This window comes from Dermacentor albipictus, chromosome 6, assembly GCF_038994185.2.
Source record: "Dermacentor albipictus isolate Rhodes 1998 colony chromosome 6, USDA_Dalb.pri_finalv2, whole genome shotgun sequence".
NCBI lineage: Eukaryota > Metazoa > Arthropoda > Arachnida > Ixodida > Ixodidae > Dermacentor > Dermacentor albipictus.
Window position 1 is genome coordinate 97,439,308 of NC_091826.1, and position 26,099 is coordinate 97,465,406.

Genomic DNA, 26,099 nt, shown 5'->3' on the forward strand with positions numbered 1-26,099 from the left:
TTGAAAATAAAGAATAAATAAATTAAAAAATCGCTGCGTCGTAAGAAAGCATCCTACTACGGTGACTTGGTGACATAAATCATTCCTCTACCATGTGAGCTGGCAAGGGTGATGGGTTGTCGTAGCATAATGACTGCGTAAACAACTTGAAGGGAAGGAAGGAGTGATTACTAACAGCTTGTACTGAGCCCTACAAAACGTAGCAGTAGAATAATGAAATCTGAAGTTAACATCCTCCGAAACGTTGCAAAAAGCTATTGTTTCCTATTTTGAAACGCAAGGCTTTAGAATTGCAACACACGCACAACACGGGCTCAAACCAAAACGGGGCTGTACGTCGTGGCATATGGCCTACAAACTGAGCAAGGGATTCTACTGCTGAGTATCGGCACGGAATAATATTACCTAAATAAAAGTGCATAGGCGCTAGTTAGCTAAAGAAATCTAACGAAACTGCGCCTGTTGTAGGCTGGGTTTCAGAAAACAACATTTGGAATAACCATGAGTAAAGCCAAAGACATCAAATGACGATTCCTTTGAGAGGACTATTGCGTCAGGCGAGCTACCGCATGCGCTGCGTAGAGGAATCACGCGCTTTCTTCTTTAGTAATTGGAATGAAAGCGCCCAATAAAATATATATTAGGAGTTGTTGTTGGACGCACCAGCGATGTACATTTCTGTAAAGCTGAACTAAAAAAATGGTGTTTAAACTGGACATCTCCATTCTTTTTTATTATTGTTGTGCAAGTAAGCAAAAATACGTACCTCAAGAGCGCGCTGAAGACCACATCCAATGCAGGTCTTGCCATCCGGCGACAACTTCTTCACAGCTTCCCGAAAGCCTTTTAAGGTTTGGTGATTGACTGTCATCATGCGGTGCTGCACCTTTGCGGTGGTGCTGAATGCGACGATGGCGAGCTGTACGAAGTCGTCGAGCAAACGCAGGAGGAAGCCGTCAACTGCCTCTTTTAGTGTTTCTAGTCGCCTGTGCGCCTGAAATATAGAAGACATGACGTGCAGAAATTATCAAAAATATGGGGTGCTCTAGAAAGGGAGGAAAAATTTAAGGAGTGGGTCCTCTTGGCTGTTTTTATTGCATTGGCAAGTTCTAAAAAGATATAAGAAAGCGCAAACAAATGCTGTGGCTCAACGAGCGAATCTTGGTTTTGGGTAATTCTGAAGAGGAGGCTTCAAAAACAGCTTTGAAAAGCAGTGGTAGTAGAAACGCAACGAAAAAAAAAATCGGACTAATCTGTATCAACACAGTATATATTGATGTGAGAAGGTGAATAGAAATGTAAAGGCAGACTTTATTCAGGCCCAAGTTAAATATTTCCTGTTTACTATATATATGTTGTGTTTGAAAAATTGAAATATTTTCTAAGATTGCTTTTCTGCAGCAAGAACACAGTGCTCAACTGTGGGCCTCTTTGAATTTCCACTTCTAGATAGCCGCGGTCTGCCAGAACCAACCACAGTACCTTCGTCGTTTTCAGGTTGCTCCTTCCACCGCGCGACGTCCTTCCGCCTCGCGTTCGTTTTATTCGTGTTGGACGGTTCTGCAAGCCGCGGGCTGCCAGAACCAGCCAGGCTAATTTTGGTCTGGCTGCTCCCGGGATGTTCTCTCTGCCCAGGAAACGCGAAAACGGATGGCAAGGTGGGCGCTTGAGGACTTTTACCTCGCTCAGCCAACTGGGGATGCTCACTTTCGCATTGCATTACTTCTACCGTTATCTTTCTAAGGTCATGGCGTACGCGTGTACGCACGTATGTATGTCTTTGTGCGCGTGGAAGAGAGAGAGAGAGATCTAGACGGCGCGCCGCGCACTCGATTATGCGTGCATGTGATCTGCAGAGTGTTCCGTGCAAGTTGCGGTCCACAAAGTTGTGCCTTTTTGCTACATCTGTCTCTGGTTTCACTGATGTGCCCTAACTATAGCCCGTTGATGTTAAAGGAATGCACGGTTGAGTAATGACCCCGCATACAGTGCTGAGCAAAGGAAAGCGATACCCGGATTGCGTGGCTACGGCCCTTGTCGTGCCTCTGGCGAGGTCTCATGAAGGTGAGCTGGTGCATTGTGGTATACGCTGAGGGCGAGAGAGTTCGTTACGCACGTAATCTGTTTCGGCCGAAAGTCGTTCAGTCTGTGTTTCGCGGTGGCGCCTCCCAGAGCACTGCAAGTCGTGGTTTCTGCAGCGTGCTAACGTGGTTACGGAAACTGACAGCGTACGCGTTTCGCAGCACTTCTTTGGCTATTATTTTGCGTTGTGCTAGCACGGCTCATGATATGAAAGTAGGGCCAAGGTGCTTGACGTATACTGCGCGCTCAATAAAGGAAAGAGGTGAATGGCAGCAGAAAATAATTCATCAGCTTTTGCACTCTCTGAAGAAGGTCGAGCAGGGAGGCCGTAGTATTTTACCTCAATCGACGTATCTATGTGGATATATTTATTACGCTCAACACCCATCTGGTCCATGCCAGAGCTATGTCGACACTGTCGAAAAGGTCACCTAGGCGAATTTGACCTAACCGCAACACGCAACGCGCACTGGTGGTGACGCAGGTGGCCGTTAAACTGGCCGTTAAAAACTGTGTTTTCCGGGACGTGGTGAAAGGAATGCACGAAAGTAAAAATGTCTCTTTGTAATTTGCGATTGAGCATACTTGCTTGTTAATTACCGGAATGAAATTCGGAAGGACTACGTCTGGTTCTAGCTTACAAATCGGGGCTTTCCGTTTCCATCCCGGAGAAGCCCATTTATCCTTAGGGCCCACATAATTAAGAAAAGTAGATGGAACTCTGCATGTTTTTAGAGTCGTGTGAGCCGATCAAAGTTGTATCATTTGTTTCCAGATTGTTTTGTTTAAACAAGAGTTACAGCCGTCTTCTGTAACCATGCTTCCTCCGTAGATGGCCATTGACAGCAGACGAGAATTCTGTAACGTTTACAACTTCACTCTGAAGTTATAAATATGACAACTAAAGGAAACTCGGCGTAGCGACAGAGATGTCCTAGCAACCAATTTCACTATGAATGTTTTTCCAAGATGCGGAAATTCCAATGAGCTACACACCATTCGCGAGAAACTGTGGAATAATAGGTCGACGCGACGTGTAAACGGACGGACATCGACCACTGCAAGAGGGTAACTCTATAGAGCTTCGCTGTATGAAGGTTTCCCTCACTCGTGGCTTTATGCACGCTAGATCTGTCCACTTGGCTTTGGCCTTCTGTTATACTAGGACTTCGTCATGTCTGCTCGAGCAGCCACGACAGCCGCCTTCCGGCGGTAAAAGCTGTGGGAACAGGCGGAAGGCGAGGTCAGTACGCGCCAGACGATTTTGCTCGGCCTCAATGGCCACCCACAGTTAATGGACAGAGGCTCTCTGAAGTGGTTTACGAGACCCTGATGGTTTATGGCTCCCCAGGCATTTTCCATTATATTCATCTAGGCCCGCTTGCGGTGGTCACTCTAACGCCATAATGCTTCTTTGTTCCAGAAAACGAGCCACCGACACTGTCATATGGACGGGGCTTCTGTCTTGCCTATTTTGTCTCCTCGCCTGTTTGAATGCACCCTCTAATAAGGCTCCCCAGACGCTGCCAGTGCAGCGTCCGGTGATGTCCACTCGCTTAAGATCTCCTACTTCAAGTGTATGAAAATGAATTTTGGTCAGTGTTATGTTGCTATTTGGGCGTGATGTGAAAACGCGAATTGCGAATATAGTGGTGCACAACGAAAGCGTTAGCTGCATGTGATACAGTATTCGAATGACAGAGCAGGCAGATGAACATCAGCGTGTTTTGGCAGTCGATAGCGGTGCACCGATAAGGTGTTCGAAGAGCCACTCAGTGAAGTCCTGCTGATTGATAGGTTTCGCAACCGCGAAGAAGGAAATGTTAACCAATAGGAAGTTTATGGCGTCTGCTCAAATTCCTCCCTCTCTATATATGTCAAGTCAATCATCCATGAAAAACAATGCATACGTAGATTGACCAGACGTAGCAATACATAGGTAGCGACTATATCGTTGCTTAGAGATCCCTGTCCCCTTCAAGTCTCATTCTCATTTTAGTTGCTAGAACATTGTGAGTCAAGCGACCTAAGCTTGCGTCACTAGTCTCCCGGATACGCTGGTGCTGGTTCCATCGGGTCGTGAGTATAGGCTCGTTCGACAACATACCACTCCAGTACTGCGGGATAGTAGTACATCCGCTTACATCCGCTACACTACATCCGCTTCCGGCGCAGCAGGAATGCTGTGAGCACGTGTGTCATGTACCACTACAAAGCACTGAAACACGAACAGAAAAAGTTGGTGATGTTCTACTTAGAAAGCGCGTGTCACACACAAGCGTATGGGTGGTATAGCGCACACAAAGCTATCCACCCTTGCTGCGGCTATGCCCTGTAAGAGTTGGATGACAATACCACTGCTGTCAGTCAGTTGTAAGGTTTCGACGTTGCTGAAGGGAGGAACTTCGTCTCATCGAGAACTTGGAGTACGGGATTTATTTGCAATATTTACATTACGACCGGCGATACATTTCAACAGTCTAGCATGACTCCCAAATGAAGCACGAAAGACGAAGCACCAAGCACGAAGCAAACAGCAAGAAAACTGCTGCTTAAAAACCCTCGGTCCTCCCTAAATCTCTAGGGGAGGAAAAACTGCCGTTCAACGTCCGTCCAATCGGACCGTCCAAAGTTGTCGTGGAAGGCGCAGTCGAACCGTCTTTGAGGGTGAGGGCTTACACACATATATCCGCACTTTAGATTCACAGAACACACCGAGTTTAGCGGGTCCTCGTACACAGTGGTCATGCTTGACCCCAGGCGGCAATTGTTGATTGCAGAGCGGACAACTTAGGTAGCCGGCGCGACTATGAGCATACTGTGACCAGTTATGCGGCCCGTCCAAACGCACCGCAAGACAACCTTTTCCAGGAGTCATCTTGCTCCAAGTAGACCATGAAGGCGACAGCGAATCAAGTAACAATGCTAGGTCCGTCGAACGTGGGTAGCCTTCTTGCCATCACCGACTCTCCGAAGGAGGTGCATGGTCGGTTAACTTTGCAGGCGTCGCCAGTTCTCCGAACGAGGCGCTTCGTTGGCTCTCAAAAGCTACTTGTCGCAGCGGGCCAGGAAGGGCTCGAAGATCGGTACCCCGGCGAGGACGATCGAAACAGCTGCAGTGGGTTGGGAAAAGTTCGCAGGTCAGTACCCCTGCAGGCCGATCGGAATAGCCGCTAGACGGCCCGCATCACAGATACTTTCCAAGATAGGGCTGGCGCGGCCGCGCAATACGCAGCACCCGCTGGGGTAGAACGCCTTTCTCCCGCCTATTTCGTCGGGCAGAAGCTTCTGCGCTTCCTCCCTGCCTTCCTCCCTTGCACGCGCGAGAAGATCGCGTGCGTTCACTGGCGCATACAGTACACAGCACCCGTAGTAACGGCCAGCGGAGGTAAACCCAGCGTGCCTCCACCTACCCTCCTACTACGCTACGCTTGTCTTTTCTCCTTCTCGCCTGACTTTTCTCAACCGCCAGGTGCTTTCCTCTTCCGGCGCTCGCTTTTTCAAGCATCGCGTTACCGATTTCACTGGCGAGTTCAATACGCTTGCACGAAAAAATCGAAGCTCTCCGACGTAAGAATCCGTCAATACAAAGTATTCTGCCTTGTCATGTCTAATCATTAAACTTACCGCCAACCCTTGACTTTTACCCAGAAGATAAATGACGCATTCCATGCTACCAAGCGCACATCGAAAATAGTGTGGTGGTCTCTTAAACATAGCTCGCATTTCAATAATGCTGACAACAGGTAGCAACTTTACACTATCGTTCAGGTGCTTACGCTGGCGTTTTCATTCAAAATTGGTACCAAGTCCTGCTTTCCGACATAATCTGCAACCACACCAAAAGTGGCTCTATTCTATGGTGTAAGAGAGAAAGTAATAATGGCGCAGACTGCACAGCCATACTGGTAGGTATTTTGGATCACGAAACGAAACGCATGGTCGGGTAGGTAATGTATTCGGGCGTCTTTTTTTTAGGAGCACTTATAAGGGCACCGTGTCACGAAAAGTCTGATGCCAGCGTCGGACGGGTCGGATGTCGCTTGGTGAAAAATCATTCCGAAGCATATCCGCGCAGGCAGTGGCACAGAGACGTTGCTGAACTAATTGAAATCCTCAAAGTAACATGTGCCGGATAATTGTAAAGTACAATCAAAATGCAACCTACAGACAGGATAGCGTTGGATTGTAATTTCAGTTTACGAGAAAACGTAATATTGTTACACGAAAACTCAAACACATATACCGTTTCTAGCGTTTCTACCATTCATAGCGTGGTCACAACCTTCGGAATTTGGGCGCATCAGGCGGCGCACACACCTGGGATGGCGCCGCCGTTCCTTGCAGCCCCTACAGATGGCGCTCGCCACCGCCGCATCGCGGCCCACGCTATAGGCCGCGTTTCCACCACAAATTTCGCCTCCGTGCATGTAGTTCGCTGAAAGCGTTCCTCGGTAAACATTATGGGCACATAAGCTGCAGCTGCCGGGAAGCGCCAGAAGCGGTCAAGTATCTTGAGACGCAAACGCGTTCCGCTCTTAAACAGGCCACGAATCACTTTTAATGGAAGTGTATAAATGCATTTGAAGTGAAATGTACTTCAATATGTTAAATATGTACTTCAATGCGTTAAGCATAATCCTAGATATTGACAGAGGCTGTTTCAGCTATGCTCTCTTTCCATCTTCAGTGCCTAGCACTGAGGCATGCCCACAACACTCCGCCCTCTAATTGTCGATGGGACCAGCGCAAGTGTGGACACGCGACAATAGTACGGTGACAAGGTCAAGCACTGACTTGCAACTAACGTTTATTACAAAAGGCATGCATATGTAAGCTTTCCCACTTAATCGCAATCAGATACAATCACGCAAGTCAACATGGTGACCACAAATCAATGAGAGCGCACCTAGGCGTGAGGCGGCATCCCGCGTAGAGAGCCCAGGTAAGCAAATTCGTTAGAAGTTAACGTTATGGGGGGTTTCCTAACACAGTTACCTTCTGCGATAGCCGCTGCCTCAATGATGAGTCTTGTGTTTCCATGCGAATTTTAGCCAGTATTTCCGTTTTACGGCATTTACATTGGGAACAATATATTCCGATGAAACCCTCTCTCCCTTTTTGGATTTTATGATTATGCTCCTGCAACATCAAATTGGGGCACCTTCCCGTCTGTCGCGCGTCGCGCTGCCCGCAGGAAAGTGGTATGATATACACTACTCCTCTTTTGCGATCGGCGAAGCCCTTTCTGTGCGCATTGTTGCATGATTTTGATTGTCTGCTGAAGGGAGTGCGTTCTCGCGCATAAATGAGATAGCTTGTAAGGCGCAGAAAAATGACGGAAACTCCTTGCCTGTGGCCTGTGGCCTGTGGCCTGTGGCCTATCTTCTTTAGTTTATGCGAGGTAGCGTGAATATATGGGATAACCGCTTGATTCCTACAACCGGTATCACGTGGTTCGAAAGAGGTTTCAAGAGATTGCAAGTTCTTACGCAGCGTCTCTGAAACGGAAACAATAAGGCAGCTAGGATAGTCAATAGCCTTAAAACGAGCTGCCTGCGAGCTGAAGCTCTCTTGAACTGAGTAGTAGCAGGATTTCAGAAAAGCGTTTTTCAAGCAAGCCAGGACCATGCCGAGTTTGACCAATATACAACGGGCTCGTGCAAAAAGCAGTAGGGGTTTTTTAGCGCGGGGCTCATATTTCCAGCAGAAATGTCCGCCTGAAAAGGACAAGCTCAAATCTATAAACCTTAAGGCACTATTCTCAGACGTTCGTGAGTGAGAGCCAGCGATTCCAGGCAATCGCTAAACAGCGCCAGTGTCTGCAGGAGGGAAGGATCAAAACCGACATCTTTACAATTCAACATGATAAGGTAATCATCGACAAACCGAAAACAATTTACCATGTGTACTGTACCGCAAAGAGCTTAAATTTTCCTATCTGACTGCACCAGAAACAGAACACTCAGAATAGGGGCAATGCCTGAATCGATAGAAACGCCGCTTTTTTGCAGATAAACCTCTCCGTTCCAATCTGCGAAGGTGGAGTTAACGTAAATTGTTATAACATCCAGAAAACCGTTTACTGTGATTCCAGACTAATTCTTGAACGCCACAGCTCCAAATAAAAAAAATGGCTTCTTCAACAACGCCGGTAACCGCGTGATGTGGAATCGAATAGTATAAATCTTTAATATCGATAGCGAAACACTTATACGGATAATTATTACTCTTCTTAACATGCTGAATGATCTGCGATGAAATATCAACCAAAAATGGGTCATTAATTAGTAGCACTTTGAGGTGAAGCTGGAGGAAACAGATATCGACGTTTGCCACGTTCCCCTTTCGGAGACAATAACGCGAACCGTCGTACGGCTTTTGTGCGTTTTTGCTGAGAAAAACTTTGGCAGGGCTGCGTTTTCTTTCTTTTCAACGGACTGTGCCAGTAAGCTTACATTTAGCTTGGTTAACATACATTTTGCTCTAGAATTGGCAAGCTTCAGATTAACATCTGGCCGGAGGTTAAAAAGTGCCCTCACAGCAACTTCCGCTATTCTAAGAAAGGACGCATGGCGTGTGACATTGAACCCACCTTCTCTGTCTGGTGCCAAAAGACGCTGGTTGTAACTTTTTAGGTAAGAAGTCCCCCGTCCAACAGGAATGTTTTCTACACGATGAGAATACTGACACACTATGTCAGCGCCTTCACACACAGCGTTCCACTTCAACCTCCGGAACCTGCTTCCGAACGTCACGAACCAACGTGACGAGTTCCTCGGGCGAGTTGTGTATTTGGGCAGCAAACCTAGGACCTAGGGCGAGGGTCGGTCTGAAGAAGTCCGGTAGGGAGACGCCTTCTTCTGTGTTTACCTGTCAGGAAGATTGATTGTGAACCGGCCGATTACGACGCCTGAGGAAAAACAATTAGTGCCGCCATGTGCATTCCACTGAGTTGTCTATGAGAGTATTCAATTCGCGCCTCTTCTTCATTTTGGCTTGATGGCTTCCAGGACCCCGGGCCATCTGAACGTGCAGGAATTCTCGGCACAATCGTGCTTCCCTCAACACTTTAGAGCGTAGGATCTTCCAGATCCTTTTTCCATGTCCGGCGGATGGCGAAAGCCACCGACGACAGCTAGGACGTCCATGTTAGCAGACCATCCATAGCGTTAACTGGTAAAGAATTTGGTTACCTGGGGTCTGTACGCAGGGGACCGCCTTCGGCCTTGACGCGCTCTTGTGTACTTGTAGTGGCAATGTTGACTTGCACGATTGTATCTGGTTGAGATTAAGTGCGAAAGCATATGCATAAGCATTTGTAATAAACGCCAATTGGAAGTCGGCGCGTGTCGTTGTCGTACTATGTCCTCCTGTCCACTCTTGCGCTAGTTGCGTCAATATGGAATACCAACTGGCTCGGTCTCACACCCTACTTCTAATTGTCACCGTGGCGCGCAAGTCAAACTTCATTTTAAACGCCACGAATTCCAAGTTGCGGCCTACGACACGCTAAACGTAATAGGACACTAAAGGCAAATACTAAGTCAAGCTAAAGTGATATATTAGTGCTCAAGAATCTCTAAGGTGTCAATATTGTCGCGGATAGCTTTGATAATAGAGAAATCAAAGCAACTGCAAGATTATTAGAGACTCCTCCGGGACATTCAAGTCCTTGCCAGATGACGAAAGCACTCATCAGTTAAATTCTGTCACTAGTACTCAACTAATCGCTGCAAGAACCATCGTCGTATCGTATTATGAGATGAAATAAAATGCTGCTGCTCCAGTTCCATTTTATGTTTAGAAAAAAGAACCCATTGAAATTACCGTCGACAACGACGTTGGCGGTCTAAAGGTTTCGTTTTCACTGCACTATGCGCCGCCCACATTTTCGCGTTTCAGTATCGTCCTGACCGTGTAGTGCATCGCTCGTTTTGCTGGCTCGCGAAACTCGCAAGAACAGCAAGTAGCAGAAAATTCAACTTCCATGTGATGTCGCGGGATGCCCGAACGGTCTACGCCACTTGACCTTTTAAAAAGCAGCTGCAGTAGCGAATCAGCCGCTCTGTTATGGCTAGGTGCCGCCGTCGGTCGGGCGCCGCTTTTCTCATTGACGGCAGCAAAGGGCGGTGATGAGGTACGCAACGTCTCCACTCCCCCAGTTGGGTGGCAGGAGATCTGAATTTCGAAACGTCTCCACTCCCCCAGTTGGGTGGCAGGAGATTTGAATTTCGAAAAAAAAGTATTTGGACCCTCCAGATACAATTTTCTCGTAAATAAAGTTTTTCTTGGCCCGAAACAAGCATTGCGAGGCTTCAGGAAAGGTATTTAAAGAGTCCACCTCGACCCAGTATTTGCTTTTAGGGTCCCATTAGGCCAAACGCGGTTGTCCTCAGCCAGCCGCAGTGCGCTTAGCCCGTGGAGCTGTGGCGGCACTACTCGGCGGCTACGCCATCTGCGCTATGTAACCGACCGCACCTACCAATAACAGCAGTCTAAGGGCCTGACAAAATAGAGCCCCCCCATCAGGACATGAAATGGCCAGAAAAAAGTGAGGACAGGGCCTTCTTTTAAGAGAGCCTTAGAGAGACAGGCGACTTCGCTATCCGCTTGCTAGCTCCACGCACCGCGTGCGGCAGCAAAATTTGGCTCAGATGTTCGCAACAGCGTATGCAACCCGCGGATTGCGTTATTTCAGCAAGTGCGAGAGGTTGTACAAGGCCCCTTTAAAGGCGATGCTTAAGCGTCCTCCCAAGGGATTTGTTGTCGCACCATAGAATATTATACTAAAAAAATCACCGACGAATACGACACTCCCTAATACTAAATTTTAGCGCAAATAAATACGTGTTTTCATTTTGCTTGTTAATATTTTGCATTACGGTTATATAGGTGCATGGTTTATATTAGAACCAGAACGCTGTGAGTAGCACGTTTTGTTTCCGTACAGACGACGAGAGTTTCTCTGGCACCATATCGTAGCAATAGCGTCCGCGCAGCCCGCCTTGCGCGGCAATATGCTTCTCACGCCTTCGCTCCACCATTCAAGGGAGCGGCCCTTCGCAGCCGTGAAATTGGGCTACCAGTGACAGCGGCGACAACACCCACGGGAGCCTCACGCCAAACTTCTCTCGTAGCCGTTCGCTATAGCCTCTTGCTGGAATAGTGATCCCCGTCATGCACGCTTGTACCACGGATGCTGATACCTCAGCAGCTGAAGCCGCCGATCAGCGTCGGCCTCCCAACCCCACGCCACCCTGGCGCCCCTCCCCCCAAGCGCAGGTGAGATCACCCACGTAGCGGGGGATGCTGTGGATGCCGGCAACTCGGCATATGAAAGGCCGTTGCCCCTCCACTCCTCCTCCACTTTCCACCTCGTGGTTTCACTATGTCCTCCACCTCGACATTCCTACTCCCGCTCTTTTATTTCACGTTGCGCTCAGTGTTCGCTCTCATCTTTTGCTATGCTCGTTCGCTAGCTTAGGAGGTACAACGACGGCGAGGCACACCATCGTTCAAGGCAGGAACGGGTGTCTACGAGCTGCGCTCTAATACCTTTCCCTCAGCTTGTAGAAGGTTTGTGAACGTTTCATAAACTTCTGGTCGCAGCGCAATGTAACATTGAAGTGTACGGACATCTTTCTCTTTCTTCCGTCGGAGCGGAATGTTAGCCTAGAGTTGCGAAACAATGTATACGGGCGCTGCATTAATTAGGTGTCTAGGCAAGGTCTTGGACCACGCCCCACCGCGTTTGTCGGAGTGGTCTTAAGTGGGAGGCTCACCGTCGGAAAACTGCACGCCCATACCGTTACCGATTCCTAGGATCGTTGACTAAGGCTGATATGCCTATGTAGACGTTATGCAGTAGCTAAATAAAAATAAAGTTATCTAACAGCATGCATAATATGGTAACGCACGGCCCATTGCAATAATGTATGATGTGCCTTCATAAATCTTCCGCTTTACAGATTCCCAGAAAACAACATTGCCCAATAAACTGGGCTATTCGAACTTTTATATCAGCAGAGTAAGGCATGATATGAAATTCATAATCATCAGCGGCAGAAGCAGTAGCCCCGCTACGCCCACGGCAGGGCAAAGCCTCTCCCATACTTCCCCAACTACCCCGACCATGTGCTAATTGTGGCCATGTTGTCCCTGCAAACTACCTAATCTCATCCGCCCGCCTAACGTCTTGCCGCCCGCTGCTACGCCTCCGTTCTTTTAGAATCCAGTGAGTAAGCCTTCATGACCATCGGTTATCTTCGCTCCTCATTACATCTCCTGCCCATGCCCGTTTATTTTTCTTGAATCCATTTAAGATGTCATTAACTCGCATTTGTTCCCTCACCCAATCTGCTCTTTTCTTATCTCTTAACGTTATGCCCGTCATTTTTCTTCCAATAGCTCGTTGCGTCGTCCTCAATTTAAGTTGAACCTTATTCGTGAACCTCTAGGTTTCTGCTCCGTTGGTTAGTACTCCTAAGACACAGCTGTTATACACTTTTCTCTTGCGGGAAAATCGCAACCTGCTGTTCTTGATCTGAGAATTCCTGCCAAACACACCCCAGCCGATTCTTATTCTGATTATTTCAGTTTCATGATCCGGATTCTCGGTCAATATATGCCCTAAGTAGATGTATTCCCTTACCACTTCCAGTGCACCGCTACCTATCGTAACCTGCTTTTTCTTCCGAGGCTGTTAAGATTACTTTAGCTTTCTGCAGATCAATTTTTAAACCTACCGTTCTTCTTTGCCTCTCCAAGTCAGCGAGCATGCATTGCAATTGGTCCCCGGCGTTACTAAGCAAGGGAATATCATCAGCGTATTGCAAGTTACTACGGTATTTTTTATTAACTCTTATCCCCGATTCTTCCCACTCCAGGTCTCTGAATACATCCTGTAAACATGATTTGAATAGCATCGGAGATATCGGTTCTCCCTGCCTGACGGCCGTCTTTATTGGGATTTCGTTGCTTTCTTTATGGAGGAGTATGGTGAAATTACCGCTTTGTAATAGTTTACCGATGTATGTCATTTTAGAGATCCGAGCGCAATTCTTCAAATTCGCGCAATATTCCGAAAGGTTAATATTAAGAAACAGCGCAGGAAGCAAAGGCACTTACCTTCATACTACCGGAAATGTCAAGGACAAGGACAGCCCGTAGGCCTGTGCCAGGTTTCTGCTGAATCTCATCAAACTGCACCACGATGGGCTTGGACATGTTGGGCGGAGGAAGGCTGAAGGAAAGGAGGCAGGCACGGGACAATATTTACTTCCCAAGAAATGTATGGATATTGTTAAGGTATGCCACGTGCGAACGCTTGTGAAGACAAGGCGAATAGAGCCCTACGGGTATAGTCTCTCCCTTCATAGATAATATTTTTTTTATTTATCTACGCAATGGTGCAGCGACAAAAATGATAGAAACACATCCTCACTAAAACAAATATATATATCATCAAGAGCGCATTTCCTTTAATAATGCAAGCCTTTGTATGCCTACATTACCAAGCATTAGAGTTTGTTTTATCTGCTTAGTCTAGATTTACAATACAAAGATTTGAGGTTTGTCGCATCTACTTAATTTTTCGTCGATAAAGAGGTGTAGCATACTATTGCACTATTTCCAAGATCAGCCCTCTTTAAGCTGTAAGCCGCCCCTGGATACGACAGCCTACATGCTAGTCTTGTGGTTGCACACAGCCTCCAGAGCCTAAAGCTTCATAGCAAAGGGAGCCGATTCAGGCGACGGTAGAATGCGTGATCACGTGTGTCGTGTGGTGGGGGTCTATGCGTCTGGCCGTCTTCACAGGAAGCCCTGTAATCGTGATGGTGCAATACTTCATGCAGATTTTAATCTGTTGTATTGTCTTGATTACACTGCTTCACAAAAGCATCGCATTTCAGATATTTGAACATAATCATATTATTTTCGCTCTACATTTCTTTTATCAGATGGAGGGAGCAACCGCATAAAATCTATAGTTAACGTAGCAGCATGACGGAGGCAGCCGGCTTCTTATTTGGAAGCAATGCACAGATAGTGGTCGCAAACATGCTTCAGACACGCAAATATAACGAATATTGCACTCATTTATGTCGGCACAAAAATTATATGCAGACCCCTAGGTTATAAGTGAGTGCGAAGAAATAATGACTACGTACATATATTTGTGCTATAGGAGCGCTTGTAGACCTAATCTATACTTAGAGAACGTAGAACCCGATAATTGTTTAGTCATATTTTATTTATTTCACAATAACCCTAAAGGCCCTCTAGGGAGGGTATTACATGGGGTAAATGTTACATAGGTGAGGTGAACAGTGCGTAAATGTAATTACAATGGAAAAACAAAACTGGGAAAAAATTAATTACAGTGCATCAACGTACAAACACAAAAAATAATGATAGTTATCAGTACAGCAACTCTAAATGATTTGTACAAAATGGGACACTGTCGTGGAAGCTTTGGTTAACGGCGCATTAAAAAAAGAGAAAAGAAATGTTTACAAATCAGAGAGTCAGACGTGATATGTTATGTATTCATGGTACTGCGTAGAGCGTCTGTAAATTTTGAGGCATTTGTTTCGGTGACAATGTGTGATGGAAGATTATTCCACTCTTTCGCGGTGCGAGGTATAAATGACTGACCAAATGCGAGGGAATGACACATTATGCTTTTTACTTTGCAAGAATGATTCCGACGCGGAAAGATGGCTGAGGGTTCACACATGAACTCGTTATGAAGAGATGCGTGATAGTAAAGTTTATGGAATAGTGTTAAACGGGATATATTACGGCGGAGTGAGAAGGCTTCAAGCTCGGCGCGATATTTTAATGCTGTTACACTGGTTTCTCGTGAATAATCTGAAAAGATGAAGCGTACAGCACGGTTCTGCAGGGCTTCTAAGTCAGTTATTAGGTATGCCTGATGGGGATCCCATATGGCGGACGCGTACTCTATTTTAGGGCGTATTAGTGTTGTGTATGCCAATTTGCGTAAGTGTACGGGAGCATGTTTGAGGTTATGTTTAAGGAAACCAAGCGAACGGTTTGCGGAAGCGAGAATATGATTAATGTGATTATTCCACGTCAAGTTAGGGGTTAAGAGTACGCCAAGATATTTGTAGCTGGTAACTTGATCAACAAGGCTGTTGTTTAAGATGTAAGATGTTGATGTTCGGGGCACCTGATTAGTAAAAGACATGAATTTAGTTTTAGTAAGATTTAGAGGCATTAGCCGAGTTGAACACCATACGTTTATTGCGTTTATTTCACCATACGTTTTATTGAAGAATGTCGTGATCATAGTTAGAGTGAATATTACGGTATATGACGCAATCATCAGCAAATAGTCTGATATTGGATTTGATGCCGTGTGGTAGATCAATAATATAAATTAGAAAAAGTAGTGGCCCAAGTACACTTCCCTGTGGTACACCAGATGTTACGGGGACTAGAGATGAGTTGTGATTGTTAACCGATGTAAATTGCATCCTGTTAGAAAGAAAGTCTTTTATTCATGTGACAACAGTAGAGTCAATGTTCAGCTGTGTAAGTTTGTGAATAAGTCGACGATGAGGGACACGGTCGAATGCTTTTGAATAGTCTAGGAAAACGGCATCTACTTGAAATCCGGTGTCTATTGATGAATGTATGTCGTGAATAAAACCAGCGAGCTGAGTGTCACATGAATAGCCTCTGCGAAAACCGTGCTGTTGCTTAAATATGAGGTTATATTCTTCAAGGTAGTTAATGACCTGGGAATGCATAATATGTTCGATTAATTTACAAATGTTACTTGTTAAAGAAATTGGTCGATAGTTAAGCGATGAAGAACGATCCCCAGACTTAAAAAATGGCACTACCTTAGCCACCTTCCAATCGTGAGGGATAACGCCTGTTGACAGTGATTGTGAAAATAAGGCGGACAGTATTGGGAAGATGCTTGGGGCAATATTTTTTAGAATTGTTTTATTTAAGCCAGTGTTATCAGCGGAAGATGAAATCTTAAGATTAGTGAGGAGAGAATAAATTCCAGGATCGGTAATTATTATTTCCGGCATAAACGGATCAGTGCGAGTTATGGTGGCTAACGGTTCCAAATATTCGCGCGTAAATACCGATGAAAAAGTTTCGTTTAGTAGTTGGGAACAATCAGTGTCAGTTATCGCTGCGCCGTCATGATCAGTAAGGACGATGTCAGAATTATGCTTGGGATTAATGACACGCCAAAAGCGCCGAGGGTTAGTTGTTAACATGGATGACAGGTCCCGTTTATAGAATTGTCTGCGCGTGGCTTTGAGTAAACTTTGGTATTCTTCGTCACATGCCTTGTACCGACGCCAGGATTTAGATAATCTATTTCTGTCAGCTTGCCTGAATAATCTTTTTTTCTTGTTATTTAGGCGACGAAGGTTCAGCGAAAACCAAGGAGCAGTGGTATCAGATTTTATGGTAATGACCGGGATGTATTTATCTATTAGATTAGTGAGTGCATTTTTAAGTAGTAACCAGTTTTCTTCTTTTGTCCGCGACAAGTAATCTCTCAGAAAGTCGATAGAAATAAGCGATAGTTCATTGTTAATACGATCAAAGTTAGCTCTTTTGTAGCACCTAATCTGCTTGCTGATAATTTGCCTTTTGGTAAATGAAGGAACAAAGCGACCAGTTAAAACATCATGATCGGATAGACCAGTAATATGAGTTTTTTCAGAACATATATCTTGATTGTTTGTTAAGATCAAATCAAGAATATTAGAAGAGTGTGCAGAACATCGTGTTGGGCTTGAAATTAATTGGGTTAGGCTGAAATCTAGACAACACTGGAGGAACGCATGCGACTCTGACTGTGTGCTACAGGTTGATTGTGCGGACCATGCTATGTCGGGGAAATTAAAATCACCAAAAATGATTACATTAGAGTGTGGAAACCGATGAGTAAGTTGAGTAAAAATGCGATGAAATTCTGCTGTGAACCCATGAGTGACGTCCGGTGGGCGATAAAAGACACCAATAATTACGTTACTTGATCTGAACTTAAAACAAGTTACTACGCATTCAAGGAAAGTGCTCATAACAACGGGCACTACGATATGTTGTCTGCTTATTGCAAGGAGGACACCACCACCTCGACGATTTTTCCTATCGCAACGAAAGATGTTAAAATCAGCTTCACAAACGAATATGTTTTCATTAGGAGTAGCATCGTTCAACCAAGTTTCAGTTTTTGCTATTACTTGTCCGACGTTGAGTCGATTAGTGAAGATAGTGCGACATTTTTAGACATAACGCTTCTAATGTTAGTGTATAAAAAGCAGCAACCGTCCTCAGTATTAATCGTACTATTTGTTAATGTTTGTGGTGTTTGTGGAACCTTAGGTGTAGTTGAAAGGTTGGCTCCATGTCAAACTGGAGATATAACCGTGGAAACGAGCTTCGCACAATTTGCTTGAGTGTCCCATACGTACACTTCCTTGTTAATTTTTAGTTTGTTAAAGACAAGGCTTACACGGTCTTTTTCTTTCTTTATGGTTTTAGAGAACTGCCAAAGTTTACGTCTTTTATCGCGAACCGCCTCAGAGTAATCACGAGAAATGCCAAAGTTAGTATCTTCCAGCTTGTGGCCATTACTAAGCACTGTTTCGATTTCCTTTTCATTGAAAAACTTCACAATAATTGGTCGAGTGCGTGCACTTGAAAATCGTCCGAGGCGGTGGGCACGTGCGATTGAAGCTGTTGATAATCCTAGTTGATCTTTGCAGAATTTAGTTACTATTTGCTCGGACGTTTCCCACTCTTCCGAATCGCCCGTGTCTTGTATGCCATAAAAGAGGAGATTAGAGCGCCTTGAGCGGTTTTCCAAATCGTCTATTTTATCGTGCATTATCGATATATCACGCTCGCTGCTGCTGCTGCAAGACTGAGGCGACACTCCTGATGCAAACTTTGATTCTAAATGCTGGATTTGATTTTGCATTTTGGCTAGATTAACGTCTTGGCTTGGGATTGGTCTCTCTGAGGAAAGTGACTCAAGTTTAGCTTCAACTTCATGTACGCGTTTAGTTAGTACTTCAAGGTCATTTTTTAGTCCAATGTGCATGTGTAACACTTTGTTCACTGATTCCAACAAGTTAGAATTACTCGCTTCCAAGCGTTGTACGGCACTGAATACCATGTCAAGTTTTTCTTCTTGTGCTTTCGTCATTGGACCAGGATTGGCTTCAATGTCTCCGCCTAGCAATAACAGGCGCCAAAGATACAGTGCTGTACGTGCAAACCGCTTGATACCGTTGGACATATCAGGGGGCCACGACACCGCAATGAGACAAGGATTGTTGCTACGATAACATGAAGCTTCAAGGTAACTAACCTGTACGAGTGCAAACGGTGAGCGAAACATACCAACTGCGGTGTCGTGGCCCGAAGTGTGGAAGAAGGGTGCGTGGTTATATGCAGGCAGATCAGCTGACATGGTTCCGAGTTGCCAGCAGAGTGGATGACTATCAATTAGGTTTGTCGGCGCGACATCTGGTGGATCCCGGCCGCTTTTTGTAGAAAATGGCTCGCTGCTTGAAAACTGGTTGTGGTAGCAGCATTCACTCAGCCGAGGCCGAGCCACTGGTGCCGGTGGCGTGGAACAGGACTGGCCAAGCAACGCCATGAACAGGACCTGTACGAGTGCAAACGGTGAGCGAAACATTCCAACTGCGGTGTCGTGGCCCGAAGTGTGGAAGAAGGGTGCGTGGTTATATGCAGGCAGATCAGCTGACATGGTTCCGAGTTGCCAGCAGAGTGGATGACTATCAATTAGGTTTGTCGGCGCGACATCTGGTGGATCCCGGCCGCTTTTTGTAGAAAATGGCTCGCTGCTTGAGAACTGGCTGTGGTGGCAGTATTCGCTCAGCCGAGGCCGAGCCAGTGGTACCGGTGGCGTGGAACAGGACTGGCCAAGCAACGCCGTGAACAGGACCTGTACGAGTGCAAACGGTGAGTGAAACATTCCAACTGCTGAAATATTTAATAAATACATAGGAAGGTCTAGAGTATAATAGCATAGGATGGAAGATACATTGCAATAAAGCAATGAAACAACAAACGATAATTTAGAGCTTAATATATATTAGAGTTCGAGTTAAATATCCAGTGAATGAGAGTGAATTACAGTTACATTTATATATATATATATATATATATATATATATATATATATATATATATATATATATATATATAGATAGATAGATAGATCAGGTGCAGCGGTGGCGTAGAGGCAGAGAATCCGCCTCGCATGCAAGAGGACCGTGGTTCGAATCCCGGTGCCGCACAAATTTCCACCGGACTACGAAAAATCCGCGTGTTCATAAAATGTAATAAACAGGCCTGGAGTGCGGCGTGATCCCGGAGACCAGAATCGGTATTGCACTCCCTCACCAGAGCAGGATTGGCCACCCTGGTGCAGTACTTCGCCACAACGTGCTATATGAATACACCAATCAAGCCCCGGCCCTCAGTCCCCAGCAGCTGCGAAGCAACTGACCACGGCGGCGCTCAGACCTGCGACGCAGCAGAGGGTGCTAAGAATCCCTGGTTCCGGACAGGGCGCCAGTGGAATCTGAACCTCGCAACGCTTAACGCTAGAACGCTATCTGGTGGGGCGAGTCTAGCAGTGATATTGGAGGAATTAGAGGGCAGTAAATGGGATATAATAGGTCTCAGTGAAGTTAGGAGGACGAAAGAAGCAAATACAATGCTAAAAAGCGGGCACGTCCTGTGCTACCGAGGCTTAGCGGAGAGAAGAGAACTAGGATTCAGATTCCTGATTAATAGGGATATAGCTGGTCACATACAGGAACTCTATAGCATTGTTGAGAGGGTGGTAGGTCTGGTTGTGCAATATATAACAGGTACAAATTGAAGGGCATACAGGTTTACACCCCTACATCCAGTCATGATAACGGGGAAGTCGAAATCTTCTCTGAAAATTTAGGATCGGCGATGGATGAAGTACTGTTGGACACTACTACTGATGGGCGACTTCAATGCCAGGGTACGCAAGAAGCAGCATGGAGACAAGTTAGTGGGGGAATACGCCGTAGGGCCTAGAAAAAACAGGGCAGAGTTATCAGTAGAGTTTGCAGAACAGAATAATATGCGGATAATGAATACCTTCTTCCGCAAGCAAGATAGCCGAAAGTGTACGTGGAGCAGCCCTAATGGCGGAACAGAAACGAAACACCTTTCATACTCAGCGCTAACCCTGGCCTTATACAAGATGTGAACGTGCTCGGCAAGGTGCGCATCAGGGACCACAGGATGGTAAGCACTCGAACTACCCTAGACTGTATGAACGCGAATTACCCCTGTTCTGTATGAACGCTGTCCAGCTACAAGAAGAAAAGCACCTGAAGCGGCACGATAGGCAGCGGAAGACATCAGGGAGACGGAGCGCACTGCCCAGCTACAAGAAGAAAAGTGGCTGAAGAATGCGCCACACAGCATGGCGCCATCTTTCGAGGCAGCTCAAAAATGGCGCCACATAGCTAAGAGACCAGTGACATTCAAAAGTCCACAGAATAAAAATGAGCCAGAACATAAAGATGAAGCGTAGGTTTTCCTGTGTCTGGCTCGAGAGCGAAGGGTTTGTAGCATTTGAAGTCCTAAGGCAGTGATCTAGCTAATGTAGCGACCAGTCGGTGTTTTGCAGCACTTAGAAATAACAATTTCCCGCGAAAAAGCACTAAAAAAAGAAGTTGGAGGAGAGGAAGACGCTGGGACCATCGATTTACGATTCGAAGTTGACCGAAGTATGAAGAACCTGAAATATCTTTCGATAAACGAGACCATGTTGCTGCGTGTTGGCGTCATCGCAAAGGCTGAGAAGTCCATCTTCTCCTCTGCCATGGTTACGGATCGGACAGCGCTACAGTTATTTCGCTCATCATTTATGCAGAAGGCTGCATATAATAACATATGAGTTAAGTATGTTATTATATTCAGCCTTATGCACAAAAGATGAGCATGTAAGCGGGGTTTCTTCGGCTCATAGAGCGGCAGTGACAAACTCAGCACCAGCAGGTAGGGCGCAGCCAGCGAATTAACTGGCTAGGAGCCAGGCGATAGCAACGGGTCTTTTCAGCCCGCCGATGTTCTTCGTCACAAGCGAAATAACTGTAGCGTTGTCCTATCCGTAAACAGAAGAAATAGTTACGAAGAAATAATTCTTAAACTGCCACAGAACAAGTGCAGCATTGAAGGTACAGAAAGGGAACAAGCCTTATTGGAATTCAAGAAGCGTGTGACTCCAGAACCAGTGCTTCGCATAAACGACGCTCCAAGACCATGTATTGTATACCTCGATACATCTGGTGAAGGGATTGGTGCCGAGCGGAAGCAGCCAGATGACAATCAACATTGCTATTTTCGTAGGAAAACGTTCACTGTTGTAACGGATCATTCGGTGCTACCGTATGAGTGAGTTTGAGAGTTCTTTATTGTGCATAAACTGTGCCTGAAGAATGTCAACAATCCTCAATGTTTGCTTTTCCGGGGTCGTCGAAGTTGTGAATACATGACAGGAACATTAAACAAGCGAAAGGAGTAAGCAAAGTTGAAGCTAGCACACTTTCCCGAGCTCCTTTAGTGCACCTTCTCTCACCCATCGATTTAAAAATGTAGCAAGGAGCGCTCCAAAGGAAGGTATTCCTTTGGAGCGCTCCTTCATTTCCTTCATCAGAAGGAAATGCCTAAGATATACGTGCCTTATTAACTGCACCCAACCTTATTTGCGAACGCTAGTCGGCATTTTGTACATGTTGGCGTGAAGAAGAGATTGTCTCTCCTCTCTCTAATGTGGCATCAGCCGGATAGAATACCCGGTGTCACCACCTACGTTCAACATTGTGATATAGTGCCGAAGTGCAAGAGGACCAAATCATCAAAGAAGTGCCGATCACTTGATTCACTCTCTGCAGCTGAATAACCTGTTTGACTCCTTGAAAATGGCAATTACATTGGATGGTTTTGTGGATACCGCTTATCAAAAAGTTCCATCTATATGGCCATTGACCATGCCACTACCTATGTTACGGCGTTAGGCCACAAAAATGAAAGCAGCTACGTCTACATTTCATGCTGAAAGAATATTTTCGCTGCCGGCACACCACGGAATTTTCTTTGAGATTGCGGTACAGGGTTCGCAACCGGAAAGCTTAAGCAGTTCCTAAAGCATAATTAAATACATCAATTCTGCAAGTCCTCTCATCGTCCATAATGCAACGGCATAAATGAGCGTACAATTCAAGGCATAGTCAGCACACTTAAATTTAAAGTTAAAGGTGAACCACGGAAGTCTTGCACTAAGGTCTTATCGGGTGTCATCGGCGAACATAATTGAACACCCGACAAAGTTTTTGCTTATGCACCTGCTGTATGTAATTACCTCTTACTCAGCCATAATTTAGCGGCGAGATGAAGCTATGGAGCAAGCGAGGAAAACTGCAGTTTAACAGCTTGCTCACCTACCACGATACAAACAAAGTAATCAATGACAGGAACTTTCTTCCGCTTGAGATTCAAGGCGATGACTCAGTATTTTACGAAACACCTTGTCATCCCAATAGCCGTAAGATGAGTTCCGTCATGGAGGTTCTTGCGATATTTTAAGCAAGCTATCACCAGTGAACTATTATATTAACCGCCCAGTGAGCTTTTAGTTAGAGATATCGACACTGCTCAGGTCAGCCAATTATGGCGTTATCCTGAACCTTCTGAAGTGAGACATTCTCGAGGAAAAAGAGAACCGTGTAAACATCAAAGAACGCAATGGCTTCAGAAGCAGACGGTGAAATTCGCGGGCTTTAGAATGAAAGTACGGCATCTTAACCACGGGACGTCTCTTGCTTCTGACAACGCAGATACACACACACTATATACATAATGTAGCCTTTGTTCATCTAGTCTTTCTTTACCCCAAATATCTGGATGTCAGAGATTACGGTTGCAGCCTGAGGTACTTGGAAGGTGGAACATAGTCCAGGATTTGAACTTATTTTGCGAACTTCAAGGCTAGTCGTACAGTGAGATTGAACATTCGTGTCCTATATCCACCTGTCGTACTGTAGACAATAGTGGTGGTAGAATTAGAGTGCGAATTGCATAGCTAGTTATGGTTGATGGGCTGTTACTAGTTCACGGTAATATGAAGTGCCAGAAAGGGTAGAATAAGGCAGACTCTCGGTGGTGCGTCTGCAGGTAAAGAGTTTCATGTCAGACTACTGTTCAGGGAACACATGGTCCGAAGGTTGCTGTAATATTCATGTAGGTAGGTCACTGGGCCCAAAAGGCAGACGAAACCATCGCAGAAAGTTTGCAGCACTTCTCGCGACGCTAACTAAACGACGAACTAAAGAAAAGGCAACCAGGCTTATACGACTACGAAAACCTGAAGCTCTGCATTTTGCTCGCCTGCATCCATCCACAGGAACCATGAAGATAGTGTATGGGGTCGCGACATCGCTACCTTAATGCTTCGGGAGAATCAAAGGCTCGATTCGATGGCACGTCGGACGTGAAATCCAGACGACCCGAAGATGCCCTTATTACACAAGGGAGAATGGAATCGTCTGTGCTGTTTATTATTATTGTGTATTGGCAGCAAATAGGATACTAGGAAGATAGTGGTTCCAAATAGTATGTTAAGCGTTCACGTAGTATGTGAAGTGAGGTTTCTAGGTATGACAAGGCCATTACACTGCCTGTGGCCCACCCCCGTTGTAGTGACATGTGCTTCACGGCCGGTCTCTAGGGCTGTGTCAAATTCTCCCTGAATAAACAAACTGCAGTGGTCTGTTAGGAAGGGCTTCAGAGTTACTTGACCTGACACGAGGCTCCCCTTCAGAAATTGTACTGGATGATGTCCAGAAGTGTTTGGAACTATCTCGGCTTCGATCAACTTTGTAAACAGTTGTGGATAACAACTAAGAATTTGTGAAGCGCTCTTAATTTAAGGAAGCAGCTCACCATTTCGAAGTGGGAAATTTGTGGTTCCAGACAGGGTGTAGAGGTGTTTAAATTCTCTGGATAAAGTTAGCTAGGACACCGTGTTTATATGTGTTGTGCGCTTTTTTACAGGCAAAATATTCACACGGTGCAAACAGCGGTGAAAATATGTTATTTTAACGTCTGTTACCATTCTGAACTTCCTAAATCACGTCTTAAGAGCAGGAAGATATAAAAGGTCTGATAATTACTTCGAATTGTATGTCAGGAGCTGAAAACTACTGCGGCTCCTCAACTTGGGTACAAGTTTTGTAGACTTGCTCATTTTCCCGTACAATGATATATGTTTTTTCAAAGCTTCGAGGATGATACGTATGACCCTTTAATATGCAATCAATACCAATTTTCACTCGCTTGTATAATCATGCACGTATACAAATTTACGGTGACACTAAATGGCGACACCACTAAGTCACAAACTCCACTGTGCTAAAGCTGGATTTGCGTGGGCGTCACAAATTTATTTCCAATGAATAAAAACGGAAGGACATTAGACTACCAGATTGTCCTTCCCTTTTTTGTTGCCGCGGCGTGCCCCGCTTATTCAAAAAATACGCCAATTTTAACTCACCCAATTCCCACCTTACTGCGTCACTGATTTCGTGAGCAGTAATGACGAGCGCGTACCTCATGAAGTCCTTGTTCCGTCTGATGACGTCCCAGGTGGACTCGCCGTTGCAGATCTCGTTGTGCATGTTAGGTGCTAAATTGTTGTGTCTATGACTTTCCTGCTCCGACTTGCAAAAGTGTTTTACCTGAGAAGCAAGGGACTGATTTTAGGAAATAAGCGTCACAACCGCCTATAAGTTATCGCCTCCAAAGTGATGAGCATTGGTTTATTTTCTGTACTTTTTTCACGAACATGAAGACGTGTATTTTGTTTTGTTGCCCGATATAAAAAACTACACAGAAGGCATAATTAATTATTGTTAATATTGACACGTGTACTTATCTTAATCGGGCGACCACGTTTCGCCGCTTAACTGTTATCGCAGAGCGCGGGACGCGCCTGCATGCATCCGACGTTTCTGGAAAGTTATCGAAGCTTCTACCCGGCTGTCTGCTGTCGCTGAACCTTGTCTTATCTGATTTTATCGCGTAACGCGAATGGTGTAGAACTTTGTGGAAGGCACGCGGGCCCGAACGATTAGTCTGGAACATTCGACGAATGCTCTATAAAAGCCGACGCGCTTGACCCGCTGATCAGATTTACGACGATCGCCGACTGTGTTCGCCGCTCTCGTTGTGCTTTAAGTGTAGCGTGTTTTGTGGGCACAGGTTCGCCCAGTAAAAGCTAGTTTTTGCCTTTCACAGTATTTCTACTGTGTTCTTTGACGTCACGACCACGTGACATCTGGTGGAGGTGCTTTGCGTTCATGCACCGGACACCCCCACAAAGCCGTGACCCAAGCCCTCACTCGGACGACACCAACGTCGACAAGAACCAGCGAGGTAGCCGCAGGCTGCAAGGACTGCCCCCGGAACACGGACTTTTGCCCGAGACGACTAGAAGGATGGCCACCAAGTCCACCCCAATGGCAGCACCAGCGTCACCCGTCGTGCTGCAGCAGCCCAGGGAGCTTCCGACGTTCCGCGGTTCAACTTTCGAGGACCCGGAAAGCTGGCTTGAGACGTACGAAAGAGTCGCTACCTTTAACAACTGGAACAGCGACGACAAACTGCGATATGTGTTCTTCGCTTTGGAAGACGCGGCCAGGACGTGGTTCGAAAACCGAGAAGCCACCTTAACAACCTGGGAACTTTTCCGAAGCGGCTTCCTAAAGACATTCGCAAGCGTCGTACGCCGAGAACGAGCCCAAGCGCTACTAGAAACCCGGGTGCAGCTACCTAATGAGACGACCGCGATCTACACGGAAGAAATGAGCCGTCTCTTCCGCCACGCCGACCCTGAAATGCCCGAGGCGAAGAAAGTCCGCCTGCTGATGCGT

At 45.9% G+C, this 26,099-nt stretch overlaps 1 protein-coding gene across 4 annotated transcripts in view; it reads right to left on the reverse strand.

The window, feature by feature from the left end:
- Positions 1-26,099, reverse strand: part of LOC135907506 (calcium-activated chloride channel regulator 1-like) — a 157,528-nt gene that overhangs the window by 97,534 nt on the left and 33,895 nt on the right. For 3 of the 4 annotated variants that reach the window (XM_070520905.1, XM_070520906.1, XM_070520904.1), the window contains 3 exons: positions 24,778-24,905; positions 13,213-13,327; positions 767-994 (listed from right to left, as the gene is read on the reverse strand). In XM_070520905.1, the coding sequence (XP_070377006.1) occupies positions 767-994; positions 13,213-13,327; positions 24,778-24,905 (471 nt within the window). Of the gene's footprint in view, positions 1-766; positions 995-13,212; positions 13,328-18,495; positions 18,559-24,777; positions 24,906-26,099 lie in introns of those variants that run through there. The other variant, XM_070520907.1, reaches the window with a different exon arrangement.